This window comes from Accipiter gentilis, chromosome 23 (genome assembly GCF_929443795.1).
Source record: "Accipiter gentilis chromosome 23, bAccGen1.1, whole genome shotgun sequence".
In the NCBI taxonomy this organism is placed as follows: domain Eukaryota; kingdom Metazoa; phylum Chordata; class Aves; order Accipitriformes; family Accipitridae; genus Astur; species Astur gentilis.
This window is the reverse complement of record NC_064902.1, coordinates 14,178,171-14,194,132: the sequence shown is the minus strand read 5'-3', so window position 1 is coordinate 14,194,132 and position 15,962 is coordinate 14,178,171. Positions and strand designations below refer to the sequence as shown.

Here is a 15,962-nt window from a genome sequence, read left to right as displayed (position 1 = left end):
AAATGGATGTTTCTATTTTATTGCTTGTAATAAAGGCAAGAGGCCAACGCCGCTTGGCTCGGCTCTACCCTGGGCAGGGGCTGGACACAGCCCTGACCCCCCCCAGCCTCACTGCCCAGGGCAGCAGCTCCTCCCAAGCACCCAGTGGGCAGGGGACAGGCAGCTGCCCACGACCCTGCGCATCCCAGGCTGGGAGCAGGCGCAGCAATCCCCCCCACAGCCGCTGACCCAGGGGCTCTGTCCCTCCTGGGGTGTCCCTAGGGGGGCTCTTCCTCATGGCTGCCCTTGCCTCGGCCCCCCCCGGCCCGATCCCGGCTGCCGGCTGGCTGCTGGCCCTGGCGGAGGTCGGCGCAGAAGAGGACCTGGCATGGGGAGGGATGATGGGGTGGGCACGACAGGGGTGGGTGGCGAGGGCTGAGCCCTGGGGTGCCTGGGATGGGGGTACTCACTGCCTGCGCCCAGCCAGCACGGGGGCCCCACAGCCCCCGGAAGAAGTCGCCTGCGGAGAGAGGATGAGCGCCAGCGCCGGGACCACCGTCCCCATCCCCGTGGGTCCCACGTCAGGGTCCAGCCCTGCCCTCACCGATCTCCTGGTGGGCCCGGGCGGTCAGGCTCCTGCCGCCCAGCGCCATGCCGTAACGCTGCCGTGCGATGCGCCAGACGTGGGTGTCCACCGGCACCGCCTCCGCCTTGTCCAGGGCCATCAGGCAGACGCAGTCGGCAACCTGCCGCCGGGCAGCACCGTCAGCCCCTGCCGCCAGCCCCCGCTCCCCGTCTCCCCATTCCGGCACCCACCTTGGCACCCACGCCGGGCAGGGCGCACAGCACCCTCCTGGCCTCGGCATAGGGCACGGTGCGCAGCTGGCGCAGCCCCTCGGCACCGAGGCCCTCGGCAATGGCCCGTGCGCTCCCACTGACGAACTTGGCCCGGTACCCGAAGCCCAGCGCCCGCAGCCGGGCCTCGGCATCAGCGCCTGCGGAGGGGGACGACAGCGTGGGGCCGTGGGTGGGGGGACAGCGGGGGAGGCGGCGATGGCGGGGCGGTGGCGAACCTGTGAGCGCCGAGAGGGAGGGAAAAGCGTGGAAGGGCCGGGTGTCGAGGCGGCAGAGGCGTCGGCCGAAGGCCCGGCAGAGGCGCTCGATCATGGCGGTGATGCGGGAGATGTGGTTGTTGGAGGTGCAGATGAAGGAGAGGAGGCACTCGACGGGGTCCTGCCGCAGCACCCGCACCCCTGCCGGCGGGACGCGGTGAGGGGGGACGCCGGGCGGGTGCCGCGGCCGCCCCCCATGGGCCCACGGGTCCGCCTCACCTGGGAAGTCATCGGCCACCTTACGGAAGAGGGGGTCGGCCGCCCCCCAGGCGCGGTACAGGGCCGGCAGCCCCACGTCCAGCTGGAAGTAGTCGCGCAGGACCCGGTCCGTCTCGGCACCGTCCGGCTTCGCCGCCTCGGCGGGACGCCCGTCGCGGTCGTCGTCGTCGTCGTCCTCGTCGCCGTACACCGTGTACCAGAGGCGGTCCCGCTCCTGCCTCAGCGTCCAGACGCGTCCCCCCAGCACGCCCGTCCAGGCCCCCGGGCTGCTCTCCCACCACCTGCCGCACACGGGGGACGTCGGGGCCGGGCCTGACCCGACCCACCCGGCCGGGGGACGTGGGACCGGGACCCCCGGGGCCGCCTCACCGGAACGTCTGTCCCGACGACAGCACCAGGTCCAGGCGCAGCTCGGCCGGCGGGCAGGGCAGGCAGCGCCAGAGGGACGGGCAGGCGGACGGGGCGTCCCGCAGCTTCATGGCGGCCGCGGGGGGGGTGGGGGGGTGGGGCTGCGCCCCCCTACCCCGGGGACACGCGTGGGCAGGGGGCGGTGGTGTCAGGCACCGCCTACCTCCGCCGCGCCACCCCAAAACTCCCCTGTGCCCCCAGAGCTGCCGCAGGACCCCCAGCTCCCGCCTGCCCACGGCCACCCCGCACCCCCCAACCCACCCCAAGCCCACGCCGCGGCCCCACCATCGAGTTCACCTCCGCGCAGCCAGAGCGCCCGCCCGCCCGCGACGCTCTGGTTCAACTTCCGCTCGCGGCCCGCCCGGCCCCGGAAGCGCGACGCAGCAGCGCCCGCACGTGTTCGCTCCTCCCCCTCCCCCACCCCCACCCGCAGCGGCCGCGGCTCCGCAGCGGAGGTTTATTTTCTAAGAATCAATAGATTTTTTTTTCTTCCTTCAAAATAAATACAAACAACGTCCGAGCGCGGGGCCGGCGGGGCCTGGGCCCGGGGCGGGGCGGCAGCACAGGGTGGCGGGGAAGGGAGGGGAGAGATGGCGGGGGCGGGGGGGGGCCGCCCCGGGGCACGGCGGCGGCGGCGACGAGAACGAGATCCCGGGGAGCCGCTGGCTGGGGGAAGCAGGCACCGGGAACGTGAGAGGGAGGAGGGGGGCGGGGGGGGCACAGGGTGCTGCCCCCCCCGCCCCCCCCCCCCCTCCGCTTTCCCGGTCCCCCACTGGGTGCAGACCAGCTGCACAGAGAAGGTGGGAGGGAGGGAGGGGGGTGTAAGTTCCCCGAGCCCCGTTTTGCCCTGAGATACGGCGGGGGAGCGTCCGGTGGCGGCAGCGGCAGCGGGGGCGGGGGGGAGGGCCAGTTCAGTCGCTCTCGCTGGAGTCGCTGCTCTGCTCGCCCTGCACCTTGTTGCGGTGCTGCATGGCGCGGTGGTAGGCGATCTGCACCGACTTGCGGATGTTGGACTTGCGACCTTCCAGCATCTTCTCCTTGTCCAGGTCCTGGTTCACCCCCAGAGGCACCAGCTTCGTCCGGGGCAACCACTGCCTGCGGGGAGCGGGGGGCCACCTCGTTTGAGGGTTACAATCGTCTCCGGATGACCCCCGACCCCCCCCACCCTCCCGCCTGCTCCGAAGCCCCCGGCGCCCCGGCCTTACCAAGTGCGCTTGTTGTCGAAGAAGAGGACAAGGTAGAGGTGCTCGCGTGCTTCCTGAGTCATCTGCTCCCCCAGCTTCAGCACCTCCAGGGGGGGCACGGGGATGGGGACGCCGTGGTGGAACATGCCTTCCCGCGGCATCTTGGGGTCAATGATCTGCCGGAGGAGTTGGAGGGGAGGGCTGAGAGGGGAAAGAGGAACCCCGAGTGCCGCTCTGCGGGCGGGGGAACGTGGATTTCGGAGGCCCCGGGAGCAGGCGGTACTCACCAGCGCCGGGTAGGAGGGGTACCCCCGGCACTTGGCCCACACCAGGTCCAGGGCATCCAGGGAGGAATCCTCGTCCTCGGACAGCCACCCCGCGCCGCGCCCCATGCCCTTGCGCACCACTGTGCCGGAGGAAAGGGGAGAGGGGAGTCAGCTGCGTCCCCCACCGGGGCGACGGCACCGGCCAGGCGGCTGCGGTACTTACTGCTGTGTCCCACGCCTCGGCCTGTGCCCACAGAGTAGGACTCGTTCTCCGTCCCTGACGTGTCCTCACTGCTGTCCTCCGGGAAGTTCACTCGGGAGAAGGAGGGTTTCCCTCTGCCCTGCTTGGAAGGCGTTGTGCTGCAGGGAGAGGGAGCGGAGCAGTCAGCAGGAGCCACGTTAAGCTTCCAGAAACCAGCCTGGCGGGATGCCAGGGCCCATGGGCTTCAACCGTCAGCACTGGGAAGGACTCGGCGGGGGTACCAGAAAGAAAGGGGGGATGGTGCTTCTGCTGGGATGTCGGCCAGACCCTCACCCGGTTTCACCCGGGAGGACCCAGAAGACGGGCACTGATCCGAATTAGAGGCACAGGCAGGAACCTGCTGGAGCTGGCTGCTGGAAGGGCTGGTGTCAGGGCAGCCGCTGTGCCAAGAGGGAATTCCCCGGTTCATGCTCCCTACTAGCCCTTTGCTGCACACTCACACCTTTAGGTTTTACATTAAAAAAAAGGCACAAAACCCGCAGCTTTCTAGGGTTTAGCTAACAGCAGCCGGGCCACAGGAGGGTGAATAAGACGGGTACCACAGAAGAGGCTCCCTCATCTGGCAACTCAAGGCCGAGAGCCGCATCAGAGCCATGCTGGGAACGGTACCTGGTACGGTCTGAGGCAGCACTGCTGCTGCTGCTGCTGCTGGACTCCGAGTCAGAGCTGCTCCGGGGAAGATTGCAGTCATTGCGGTACACCAGGAAGCTCTTCTTCACTGGCTGGTTCCCGCTGCTGAAACCGTTGGCTGGGAGGTCTGCAAAACACCCCACCACAAGAGCGTTACAACTGTGCAGCACCCTGCCACGTGCTCCCAGCAGGGCCACGGCTGCCTGGCTGCGCGGGGGGAGCTGCCGCACCCACCCATGGGAGCGTCTTCAGCGGACTTATCACTGTCACTGTCCGAGCTGGAGCTGGGGCGCGGGCTTCGCCCTCGCTTCCTCTGCCGCTGGGAAGACCCCATTATCGGGAGCTGGGGGGGCCCGATGGGGCTGTTCCCGTGGCCGGGAGTGATCTGGCTGTCCCGATTCTTGGGGGGGCGTCCTGGACGTTTTGGAGGGCCTGCAGTTTTAGGGTTCTTCTTGGAGAAGAGCACTGAGGTCCTCCTGCCAACTTCATGTGCTGGGGTGGAAGAAGAATTGGGACCCAGACCTGGAAGAGGGAGAAGGTGTCAGCTGCAGCCCACAGGACCTGGCAGGGACCACACAGCAGCAGCATCAAGGAACAGCTTCATTTCTCTGGAACGTTATCTTGGAAGATCCTCCATCCTGAGCTTTGCCATGCCTGAGCCCTCAGGGTTAAACTATCCAGTCTGCTGACAGTAAAAGCTAGATGGGGACATCAAAGAACGCTCCACCAGTCAGGGATGCCCTCCTTTCTCCCAGGCAGCAACCTCACAGAAACAGAAGTCAAGAATAGGAAGCAAGCAGGGAAAAACCTTTTCCACAACATACAGCAGCTGAGAAGCTCCACTGCACCCTTTTAGACAAAGGCCCTGAAACACACCCTGCTTGCGGAAAAGCCTGCTTTTCCCGGTGCTTAGCGGGGCAGGACGGGGATGCAGAGATGGCAAACCCCCTGTGACACCTGGCAGCTCTGCCTGGAGCTCTTGCTTTGCTCCCCATGGAGCCCAGCTCAGTATCTCTGTCCCAGAGGCCAGGGAGCTGGCAGCTGGCCCGCATTCGGCTCCCAGCCCCAGGAGAGCATTTTGGAGCTCGGCAGTCAGCGCTGCTGCAACTCCCTCCAGTGCCCCCCAGCGCAAAGGGACACTGAAGGCAGCCTGCTCCCTAATGCCCCTAGAGAAACCGGGCAGCATGGCAGAGCTGGCAGGAGGAAACAATCCACCTATCTCATGCCCCACATCACACAGCTGGGACTCTCAGTCTCTGGAACGACATGCAGTTCCTCGGTGGCACGGGAGGCGAGCTCACCGGGTGAACACTGACAGCAGCTGCAAACACCAGCGACCTGCCAACCCTCCCCAGAGGCAAACACACACCAGGCTGTGGCTGTTTCAGACGCAGAAGGTGGCCTCCTTCAGCTGCCAGTCCCGCCTGCTTGGCTGGCACAGCTCACTACAAACTACCCAGTGGGGTACCGTCCTCAGATGGGGACGCTGGGAGGGAGCCTGGGGAGGCGCAGATGTTGTAGTCTGCACCCACCCTTAACAGGAGGCACTACTGGAAACGAGGAAGTCCCGCAGGGGAATGGGAGATAAGGGATTGCCCTCCCCTGAGAGGCCATCTACCCGGCTGCTAAGGCGGAGTGAAGAGAGGGGTGTGTGTGGGGAGCTGCCCACATGGCCCTCCTGCCTCAGGAGGCACCTGGCAGGACAGCCTCTCCCCCAGCCAAGCTTGTCCAGAGGTGGTTCTGCACCACTCCCCAAAATTGGCAGTATTCTGGAGGGACCGGTACCTTTGCCAGTCTCCTGGCTGCTGCTCTCTTCTGCAGCACTGTCTGTCTGCAGGTCCTTCTCGCAGGGGTTGTGTGACTGCAGGACTCCCCTGGCAGAGGAGCTGTGCCGCTCCAGCCCGTCTCGGCCCAGGTCCCGCGGGTGAGCGAGTTTCCGCCGTAGGACCGTGATCTCCTTCTTGATCATCTTGGCCCGGCGGGACCGTCCTATGCTCTGCTTGCCAGCGTTGACCTCATCCAGCCGCTCCAGCAGGATCTTTAGCTGCTCCTCCAAGGGCAGGTGCTTCTGATTCTCCGAGAGCAGCAGCCGCACATCTTCTGAGGGAATGAAAGAGGAGCAGATGGATGAAAGAAATCGGGAACTCTTTGGAGCTCTTCTACCTGAAAGGGCATGGGGCAATCCAGATTTCCTGCAGGAGGGAAGTAGCTGACATGGTACCAAACACCTGTGAACATGGGAAGTTACCCTAAAAGAACTGGAGGAGCCCTGTGGGAAGCAAGCCAGTTGGGACTGCTGGGGAAAGCAGGCTGATCAACAGCTTGGAGAATACCAGGGTTCCCATCGGCTGGGGCAAGAACACAGTAGGAAAAAGAAAGGGAAAACAAGAGTCAAAGGGATCCTGAAGCATTACAGAACAAGGAAGTTCCCCTCTCTGAGCCTGTCCCGTGCTGGAGCAGGGAGAGGGGGACCCTAAAAGGATCCTTCTCTGACACACTGTTCCTGGCAGTGCTCCCCACTGCCCAGAGAAAAGCAGAACTACAACCACAGAGCCAGCGAGATCTGGCTGATTGGTGTCAGGAGCTGCATGGCAGCCAGCAAAGCCTGCAGCTGGGGAGAGAGGGGGGAGCATACAGCTCTGATCAGGGGTAGTCAGTCCTTCTAGCTGAGCAGCACAGCAGGAGCCTCAGCATTTCACAGCCAGTGCAGGGGATGGGGCAAGTGACGGGCCAGGGAGGCCACGTCCCAGGCAGCCTCCTGCCCTGACCAAGAGGAGGATGAGGGATCAAGGGACTAGCAGGACATGTGGACAAGCCACTGCCTAGAACCAATCTAATGGGGCCGACAGGTACCTGACTAGCAAAGCCCCCACCTCTCCGGGGAGTGGGGACACACAGTCCAGGCATGCGACTGAACCTCCCATGGGGCGCTGCTCAAACAGACCCCCAGGTGCCCTGACTCTGCCTGGGCCTTACATCTGAGTAGCCCTCGTACCCTGGAACAGGGGATAAGTACCCACCGTCCTCGATGTCTTGGACCTGAGCCTCTTCCACCGTTACACAGTGGGGGAAGTGCATGCCTGTCTCAAAGTCAATGCCCATCTTCTCCGCCTGCCGGCGAGCCTGCCGGAGAACGGCGCCTCCCTGCTCCCGCAGACGGATGGCTGCCCGGTAGAAGATTGTGTCTTTGGCATTGTATTTCAAACAGTTGTTGATAATCAGGTTGAAATCCTCCTCAAAGTCATCAAAATTCAGATAGCGATAGGCTTCCAGATTTTGTTTCATTGTCTGAAAATCCATCGGCTTCTTGATGTGATCCAGGTAGTCTGGGACCTGTATGAGGAAAGAGCCAGAGCTAAGAGCCCAGGAACCATCAGTTAGCATTACCTGCTCCAAGAAAACAGTTGTTAGAGGAATCAGGTATCACTCCCTGTGTTCTGCCCAAATGCACATCGGGGAATGCTGTCTGCTTTTGCAGCTTGAGGAACAGTAACGCCTCCGGACTAGAGAGCCCATGTGCTGTGCTCAACCTGTTAGAGCAGATACACACTCTGAAGCGTTTTTACGGTTCCAGTGCACATGCCAGCACCCCGTCCTCTCCTCCTGTCTGCAGGCAGCTGGGATCCAGTATGCTACATGGTGTTCACCGGGGAAGGAAACCGCAAGTGCAGCCCCTGGGGGGGAGGGGGAGTACAGACAGGTAAAACAGAACCGTCCAGGCAGCAGCAGTGGCTGCAGGTGGGACCGCGCAGCCTGCCTCCCCAGCTCTGCCAAGATACCTCTGTGCCGACCTGCTGCCAGAGCCGTGCAGAGCTAGCATGGCCTTTCCCCACCTCCCCAGGCGGGGACTCGATGATGTGCCTCAGGAATCATTTCCCTTGCTCCCAGCAGTGACAGCCTGGGGGTCAAACCCATTTCTGTGCTGTGCTCAGTCTGTCACCTAGCAGAGGCCTTCTCGAGAGGACAGGTAAGAGCGTGCCGCCTGCCAAGGGCTGGCATTCTGCCTTTCCCAGCGGGAATCCCCAACCACTCACAGACACTAGAGTTACTAGCAACACGTGCAGAGGAAGAGCTGAGTGCTGTGCTCCTGGCCGGCACCAGCTCAGCTGTTCTGCATTCAGCTCACCCAGGAGGGGCATTGCTGCACACCCCCCTTGGGCGAGTGGCGCTGGGATGCACGGGCCAGCACCAGGCTGCCTGGGGGAGCTTCTGGACAAGAGAGCACCCTGGGCAGCCCTTGGCACAAGCAAGGGACAAGTTTTGAGTGAAGTAGAAATCTGGGGGAGGGGGTTCTTACTTCGTAGATTTCTGTTACCTCAGACAGAGGGACCGGCTCGCTGAAGATGTTGCCTGTGTCTTTCTCCTGCAGCTGCTCAAGCGTCTTGCGGAGGAGGATGAGGAAGGGGGTCAGCTGCATTTCCAGTGCCACCTGCTGCACTTTGATCTGAAACAGAGGAACAGAGCAGGGCTGAGCCCCCTGCCTGGCGGTCAGGTGGCAGGGACAGTCCCCAGGGAGCAGCGGTGCAGTCCTGCAGGACAGCGACAGTTCTCCTCACACGAGGGGCAGGGACTGCATCTCACACCCATCTCTGGGGAGAGGAGGTCTAACACTGGCTCCAGCACCTGCGTGTCCCACCTCAGCCTTGCAGAGCAGCCACCTTTGCTCAGAGCCACCAGGGCAGGGCACAGCACGGCTGAGGGGACCCCAGCACACGCCCTGCAGCACTCTAAAGAGCCCATGCTCATGCCCACCCCAGCAGCTCCCCAAGGAGGGGCAAACAATCGTTACCGTCTCTCTCTTGAGCTTCTCCCGCTTGCGTATCAGCTCCACCAGCAAGCGTGCACGCTCTAGGTCATGGCGGAGGCGCTGCCATGACTTCAGCTGCTCCTTCAGGGCCCAGTTCTTATCCTCAGTGTCTCTCTGTGGGAACATCAGAGACCATGAGCTGACAGGAGATGTGTTCCCATCTCCACCTTCCTGATTGTGTGCTGGGGCTCCTCCCTGGCAAAGGGAACCGGCATGCTCAACCCACTGGTTCAGCAAAGGTCCCGGTTCCCTTGTTGTAACCTAGGCAGGCGACTCAAACAGCATGATCTCTGACCAGACCTGAATACCTACTCCTTGGTCACCAAGCCCTTAGGATGCCAGGAGGCAGACATCCTGAGCCTCTGGAAATACTCTAACACGACCAACTGCCTGCAGCTGCCCAAGAGCACAGATCAACAATACTGGGGTCTGTGCTGCTGCTCAGAGCTCCGACAAAGGGCAACAGGGCAAAAAGGGAACATGGGCCTGGTTGCTTTCACTTCTGGAGCACCAAAAAATGCCAACTTCTGTTCTGCTGTAGCCAAAGATGGGCAGAAGCAGTCTCAACTCTTCTCCAGCAAACAAAAATGAGAGGGGGCAAAGGCAGGAGAAACACCTGCCTGGTCACAGTCCTCAAAGGGCTCAGAAAGAAAGATTTAGAGCTCAGGCAGGGAGCCAGAAGAAAAATCTTCCTCTCTGGCACCAGAGACTTCACATCTGTGAAGTGCTGACTAAGGGCTGAGGCAGACAGTGGGCTGGAAGCAGCACCCACAGGGAGCGCTCCTGGAGTGGTTTCAGAAACTGAAAGCAAGGCCTTGGTTTCTTCCAGACTGTTTCTGGAGATCTCCGGCCGTCTCTCTCAACACTTACTGACACAGCAGCCTCAGACTAGAGCCATTTCTGACAGGTTTGCCATCGCCACCAGCTAAACGCAGGCATGAGGAACGAGCTAACTTCTGCGCGGCAGCATGAGAGGGCAGGATTCCCTTCCTGTGGCAGGCTGCCAACGGCATCGCTGCCTGGCAAATCTCTGAACGCCGAGAGCACAGGAGAAGGTGAAGCAGCAAAAGCAGCTGGGGCTGCCCTTTCCTCATCCAGGACCTCATACCCCTGGCCCCCCTTCTGCGCCTGCAGGCACCGCATGCAGCAAAGGCTTTGAGCCCACAGCTCCGAAGGCACAGGAAGCACGCGCGCGCAGCCAGGATTCCCTGCAGTGCCCCAATGAGCTGCCCTTACCTGGTCGCAGTTTCTTTGTGACTGCAAGTGTGTCTGAAGGCGGCGGAGCAGAGGGACACCGTTGCGGGACTGTCTCTTCAGAGTCCAGTAGCTGTGCAGCCTCTGCATGAACTGGCTCTTCCTCTGGATGGTTAAACGGTTTGTAATCTTACTGAGCCTGAAGAAGGGAGAGGAACCACAGACCCCGTCAACAAGGCAAGCCTGGCCACTGCAGGAGAAGCCGTGGCTGGGGGGATGTAGCAGCAAGGCCGCCCAAGAGCAGCTGAGAAGCTGCTTGGGCAGAGAACACCCTTTCCTGTGGCAGGAATTTCTGTAACACCAAGTCATGCACGGCAGCCGCCTGCCTGCGTCAGCCACAACAGAGGACGCCAGGAAACATCCAGCCTTGCCTCTCCAAAACAGACTTTTCCTTTCTACCTCCTGCCAACTTTCAGGCAAAAGCCTGGGGCAGGCTGTGCTGGGTCGTGGTACAACACAGATGCATCGGGGACCAGACCTTTAACAGCTCCCACAGTCCCCGAGACCGTGAGCATTATGGCACTGCTATCCCAAAACCTTTATTTACCCAGCTGAGGGCCACTCATGCTGACGAAGGCCCTGGCCAAACATTACCAGACAAATGCGCCCCAGGGAGCCCGTAACTTGACCAAACCTGGCAAAGTGTGGGGAGGGAACAGGAGGCACGAGCACAACAGAACTCCTATTGAGCTAATGAAGGACTACCCTAAACAGCCCAAAACACCACAAAAGGGATTTTCCTACCCTCTACAACAGCAGAAAGCCTGGAGGGCTGGGACAGCCCTGATAGCAGGGAGCCGAAGGGATGAAGCCCAGCATCTCCACATCTCACAGGGACAGCTCTGTGCACGGGATGACCCGACCTGCATCAGCCTCAGCTGAAGAGGCTGGGGAGAGCAGCCTCGTGCTATCGCTGGCCAAGCACAGCTCCCACAGGAAGACATTTGGCATTCTGGCAACAGCCCTTGAAGAATAATTAATCCCAACAGGAAGGCCTGGAGAGAGGTTAACAGCTTCTAGCTCAGTGTGGGTTTTGCTGCGAGCACAACGATAGCACCTGCCAATGCGTCCACACATAAGAAAAGAGGCTCCAGCTACAGAGCAAGCCCCGAGTGAGCAAAAACATAAGGTTAGGATACAAACTGTGGCAAAATGCCAGCAGCCTTGTAGCAGAAACCTGCCTCCACAAGTGACCAGAATCCTGCCCAGAGAGCAAAGCCCACAGCTTCCAGGTGCTCCCCTCCGACCACGCAGGAGATAGTCTCGAGAGTCCACAGGAAAGCAGCGGTCCCGTGTCCCTGCACTGTCACAGCCATGCTCGACGGGTCGGCTGGTACAACAACGGTATGGTGTCAGGGCATCAGGGGGTTACATCCCTGGCACAGCTCCTGCCGCAGGAGGGAGGAAAGCTCAGCAGCTCAGAAGTGGTGGTTCACAACCACAGAGGCAAACGCTTCTGTGCCCAACCCACGCTTCAACCCTGCGATGCCTGCTGCAGGGTGACGGCAAGATCCAAAACTGTCCTAAGATGCTTCTATGTGTTTTTGCACGCCGCCGAGGACACACAGAGTTATAAACTACACTGACAAATTCTGGCAAGGCTCTTAGATGCTCTGGTTTTGGGATTTGCATGCCAGCCCAGTGATCAGACCAGAGCAAGACACATGGTAGTTACAGCTGTAACTACTGGATGTTTGCACCTTCCCGTGAGCCCTCAGGGTTGGGATGCAACGGAAATACAGTCTCTGGCAAGGCCTCAAGTACCTTCCTGACACCTCGTGCTGTGAAGCCAACCTCATGACAGTCATGCCCCTCAGCAGGCAGGAGTCCTGGTCCTCTCCAGGCACCTCTCGCAGGCAGCTGTGCCAAGGCTTTCTGCGCCCTGCTGCTGCTGCCCGGCCCTGCTCCAACAGGCAGCTCCGAGGCAAAGCTGCTGCCTGCGACTGGCACAGAACACTAAGGAAGCCCAGCAAGGGGTAAGCAGTTGCTGGGATGGATGAGCTGTGCTCAGCAGGGCACAGGGATCCTGATATGAGACCTCTCTGCTCCAGAGCCAAAACAACCCCTGTGGTTAGCCCATTTCCCAGGCCTGAATCACTCCCACACTTCTCTCTCTCTTTTCCCCAGCACAGCCCCGGGAGAAAAAAAAAAAACCTTGGCAGAAAGAAGAGCAGCCCCCCTCCTCCCTCCCGGGTTTACTCCAGCGCCTGAGGTCAGCACAACAGGAAAGGAGCACTGGGAACCCCCAGCTGCTTCCTGACGCACCCGGCCAAGTTCATTCTCTGCCGTTAAGCTAACAGCAGCTATTTCCTGCCCCGCCGAGGGCCCAGACACCTTTGCGGGGCAGCGCATTGCCCTGCCTCTCTGCAGGACTCCCAGAAGAAACCACCAACAGCCCTCTGCGAGAATAAAGCAAAAAGCACCCGTGCGAAAAGCTAAGGGGAGGAACAAGATAATGCCCATGTGGAAAGTGGGACACAAGGCACAGAGAAATTCCTCCACAGTCAAGGGAAGGCAGTGGGTCGTACCTGTGGGGGGGGATGCAGGGCACAGAAACCACAGGTGCTGCGGCTCGTTTCTCCGCCAGGATCTTCCGTGCCTTCTTCATCTTGATCCTAGACTTGGCCTTTGCTTTTTTGACTTTCTCAGAGCTCCAGCCCTTCCCCTCCTCCTCCTCCTCCTCATCCTCCTCTTCCCCCTCACTGTGGGAGAGGGCGGGAAGCCTGCGCACGGAGCCCGGCGGCGTGTGGATGTCGCAGTAGGCAGTTTTGCGCACGCTGAAGGAGGTACCGTTGGCCCCCGTCTCCCGGACGGGCTCCATCTTCATGTACAGCCCGGCCTGCTGGGCGCAGGTGACATGGAAGGCAGTGTAACAGTTGGCTTTGTGGCACTGGATGCAAGCCCCGGAGCCGCGCTGCTTACAAATGTAACAGGTCAGCTTCCAGCGTGCGGGTGGGATGTGCTCGATGCTGTCGATGGGCTCCAGGAAGACGGTGTTGGCAAAGCACACCTCTGGGATCCAGAGGGCACAGACCACGTGTGCCCAGCGCCCATCGTCCGTCTGCTTGAAGGCCCCCCCCTTGTTCGGGCAGAGGGCGCAGTCCACGGCTCGTGAGGGTGACTGCAGGCACCGTCTGCAGAGCCACTGTCCCTCCGGGATATAGGGCACCCCGTAGCACTCCTGATGCACAGCCAGGTTGCACATGTCGCAGAAGAGGATGACATTGCTGTTCTGACACTCCCCATCATTGCAGATACAACAGACGGCATCCTCATCCACCAAGGCGTTTGGATCCCCCTTGTTGTGGCTCTCAAAGTAGGACTCCTTCTCCAGCCGGTCCATCAGATACTCAAAGATCTCCTGGGGAATGGGACTCACGCCTTCAGTCTTCCGTCGCTCATTCATGATGTCCAGCCAGATGTAATCTTCCTCGTCCATGTCGTACTCCACCTCCTCATCCAGCTCTTCTGCCGACTTCTCGATGTACCTGGAAGGACAGCACGGGAGGGTGAGGGCACAGCTGGTGGGGACTCAGAGCTGCTGAATCCTAACTCCCGCAAGGCTGTGGCTGAGGAAATGTTTAAATGCTACAGCCGAGACCCAAGTGAAATAAAACCCAGGGATGAGGCAGGAACGTGCAGAAGCAGGAGGTGCTGCTGCACCCCAAGCAGCGCAGCGGCACAACAGCGCAGTGGGCATGACACAGACAAAATAACGCTCGTCTAATGGACGAGGTAAGGGCCTTGGAGACTCATCAGCGCAAGATGGGAGCCGCCATGAGCCACCAAGCAGGTGCCAAATGCTCTGGAGACAGCAGCCTCATGCCTAAGACAAAACAGCAACCAGGAATGGAGGCACCGTGTTTCGTCAATTCTGGCAAGGGCGGCTGGGCCCTCTTCTCTTTCACTCTGAGTTGCGGGTGAGGGGATGTTACTTAGAGCGGAAAGAGCTGGAACCCCGAGGCAACCACCTCCCACCATCGCAGATGCCTCAGGGGAAGGTTTCTTTTCTAACACCCTGACATGAAATAATGTCATTATCCTGTCCCTGGAACACGACACTGGTTTCTCAGGGCACGGGGCAACTAGGACAGCTGGGGTGGCCACTTTGGTTCAGTATTAACTCCCTGCTTGAGGTGTTACTTTGGGCCACTGAACTCACCAAACCACTCATGAAAAACTGTAGGACAACAAGGAGAACTAAGCCCATAAACAGACACTTCTTACAGGTACACCTTAGTGCTGGGGGGCTCTAGAGCTATCCCAGCACACCTCTGAAGAGCAGTATGGAAGGCAGGACACATTTGTTTTTTGTTATGATTATACGTGCCGTCCCGGCAAGGAACGAGCGCGGCAATCCCAGCAATGACCTAAGCAGCGAGCGAGAGCTCTGCAGGCGCACGGACCCCTCAAAACCGGGGCACAATGCCAGACAGAGCTCCCAGAGCCTGAAGCCACGGGACGGCCAGCTCTGCGGGACCCGCGAGAGGCAGATGGAAGCCATTTCCACGAGCCACGGACAAGCCGCCTGCACAGAGCGGGACCAATTCCACCTCCAGACCCAGGACACGAGCTAGAGCTGCCTGGGAGCCTCCTCGCGCCCCGGCCACGGACAATACCTGTAGTAAGAGGTGGGGCGAGGTGGGGCGTCGGGGGTGTCCTGCTCCAGTTCCCGGTACACCACCTCGGGGAGCTTGGGGGTGGTGCCGGCCGAGGCGTTGTGGTGATGGTGGTTGGAGTCCTTGCGCTTCTCCTTGTTCTTGTGCTTGCCGGATTTGGGCGGGACGCTCTGGGTCTCCGTGTTCTCCTTATTGCTCCCGTTCTCGGGCACCTCCTCGGGAACCTCCTCGTCCTCGGACACCACGTCGAGGTTATCGAAGATGCTGATGCGGTGGACGCGGCCGTGCAGGTCCACCTCCACCATGCGCTGGGCCTGGGCGTAAGTCATCACCTCGCGGCCCGGTGACTGGGAGGTCTCGGAGGGGCTGGGCGACTGCTTGTTGGCGGCGCGGGCCTGGCGCCCCTTCTTCTTGTGCTTGCGCAGGGGGGTGTGCTGGGGCGGGGGGGGGTTGTCGTGGTCATAGTGGTAGAGGTGGTACTCGATCCCGCTGTAGCTCTTGTAGATCTTGCGGCAGGTGCCCACCGGACACTCGTAGGGGGGTTTGGTGGCCCGTAGGTTGTGGCAGAAGGTCTTCACGTCGAAGTCTACGCCCATGGCGTCGCCCGCCCGAACGGGGCTGGGGGGGGGGGGGGGGGGGGCTGAGGCCGGGCCGGGCCAGGCCAGGCCAGGCCGGGCCCCCCCGCCCCGCCGCCCCCTCCCCGGGCCCCGGCGGCGGCGGCGGCCGCCCGCCCTCCCCTCCCTTCCCTCCCTCTCTCCCTCCGGCGGCGCTCACCGGCCCCGGGGCCGCGCTCAACGGGCGGGCGCGGGCGGCGGCTCCATGGGCAGCGCGGCGGCAGCGGCGGCGGCGGCAGCAGCAGCAGCGGGCCCGGGCCGGGCCGCAACAATGGAGGCTGCGGCGGCGGCGGCGCCTGGCGCGGGGCGGCCGCTGGGTAAAGCGCCGCGCCGCCCTTAGCAACCGCACTTTCGGCACGGCCGAGCCGGGGGAGGGAACGGGAGGGAGCGGGGCGGGGGGAAGAAGGGGAAGAGGGGGGGGGGGCGGCGGCGGAGGAGGAGGAGGAGGAGGAGGGCGGCGGGAGCGGGGAGGCCGCGGGAAGGCCGGCGGGGGCCGAGTGAGGCGAATCTGCCGTTGCGAATCACAGGCGCGGCCGGCACCGCCCGGGAGCACCGCCTCCGAGCGCCCGCCCCCCCCCCCCAGCCCCCCCCCCCCTGCCGCGGACCCC

At 62.0% G+C, this 15,962-nt stretch overlaps 2 protein-coding genes across 6 annotated transcripts; both read right to left on the bottom strand.

The window, feature by feature from the left end:
• Positions 1-6: 6 nt before the first annotated feature.
• Positions 7-2,056, bottom strand: OGG1 (8-oxoguanine DNA glycosylase). 2 transcript variants are annotated; one of them, XM_049826249.1, is made up of 8 exons: positions 2,004-2,056; positions 1,680-1,829; positions 1,311-1,591; positions 1,053-1,232; positions 796-974; positions 584-725; positions 450-499; positions 7-362 (listed from the first exon to the last, which is right to left on the bottom strand). In XM_049826249.1, the coding sequence occupies exons 2-8, from the start codon at positions 1,787-1,789 to the stop codon at positions 258-260; spliced, it is 1,047 nt and encodes a 348-aa protein (XP_049682206.1). In that variant the 5' UTR covers positions 1,790-1,829; positions 2,004-2,056; the 3' UTR covers positions 7-257. The 2 variants fall into 2 exon arrangements, with proteins under 2 accessions (XP_049682206.1, XP_049682205.1); XM_049826248.1 differs by lacking the exon at positions 2,004-2,056 and having other exon boundaries at positions 8-362; positions 1,680-1,987.
• Positions 2,057-2,528: 472 nt separating this feature from the next.
• On the bottom strand, positions 2,529-15,441 carry BRPF1 (bromodomain and PHD finger containing 1). 4 transcript variants are annotated; one of them, XM_049826240.1, is made up of 13 exons: positions 14,741-15,441; positions 12,650-13,609; positions 10,104-10,260; positions 8,850-8,981; positions 8,358-8,504; positions 7,081-7,393; positions 5,846-6,157; positions 4,295-4,582; positions 4,040-4,187; positions 3,392-3,528; positions 3,190-3,308; positions 2,924-3,078; positions 2,529-2,813 (listed from the first exon to the last, which is right to left on the bottom strand). In XM_049826240.1, the coding sequence occupies exons 1-13, from the start codon at positions 15,334-15,336 to the stop codon at positions 2,630-2,632; spliced, it is 3,648 nt and encodes a 1,215-aa protein (XP_049682197.1). In that variant the 5' UTR covers positions 15,337-15,441; the 3' UTR covers positions 2,529-2,629. The 4 variants fall into 4 exon arrangements, with proteins under 4 accessions (XP_049682197.1, XP_049682196.1, XP_049682199.1 ...); XM_049826239.1 differs by having other exon boundaries at positions 2,531-2,813; positions 5,846-6,160; XM_049826242.1 differs by having other exon boundaries at positions 2,531-2,813; positions 8,376-8,504.
• Between the last annotated feature and the right edge of the window lie 521 nt (positions 15,442-15,962).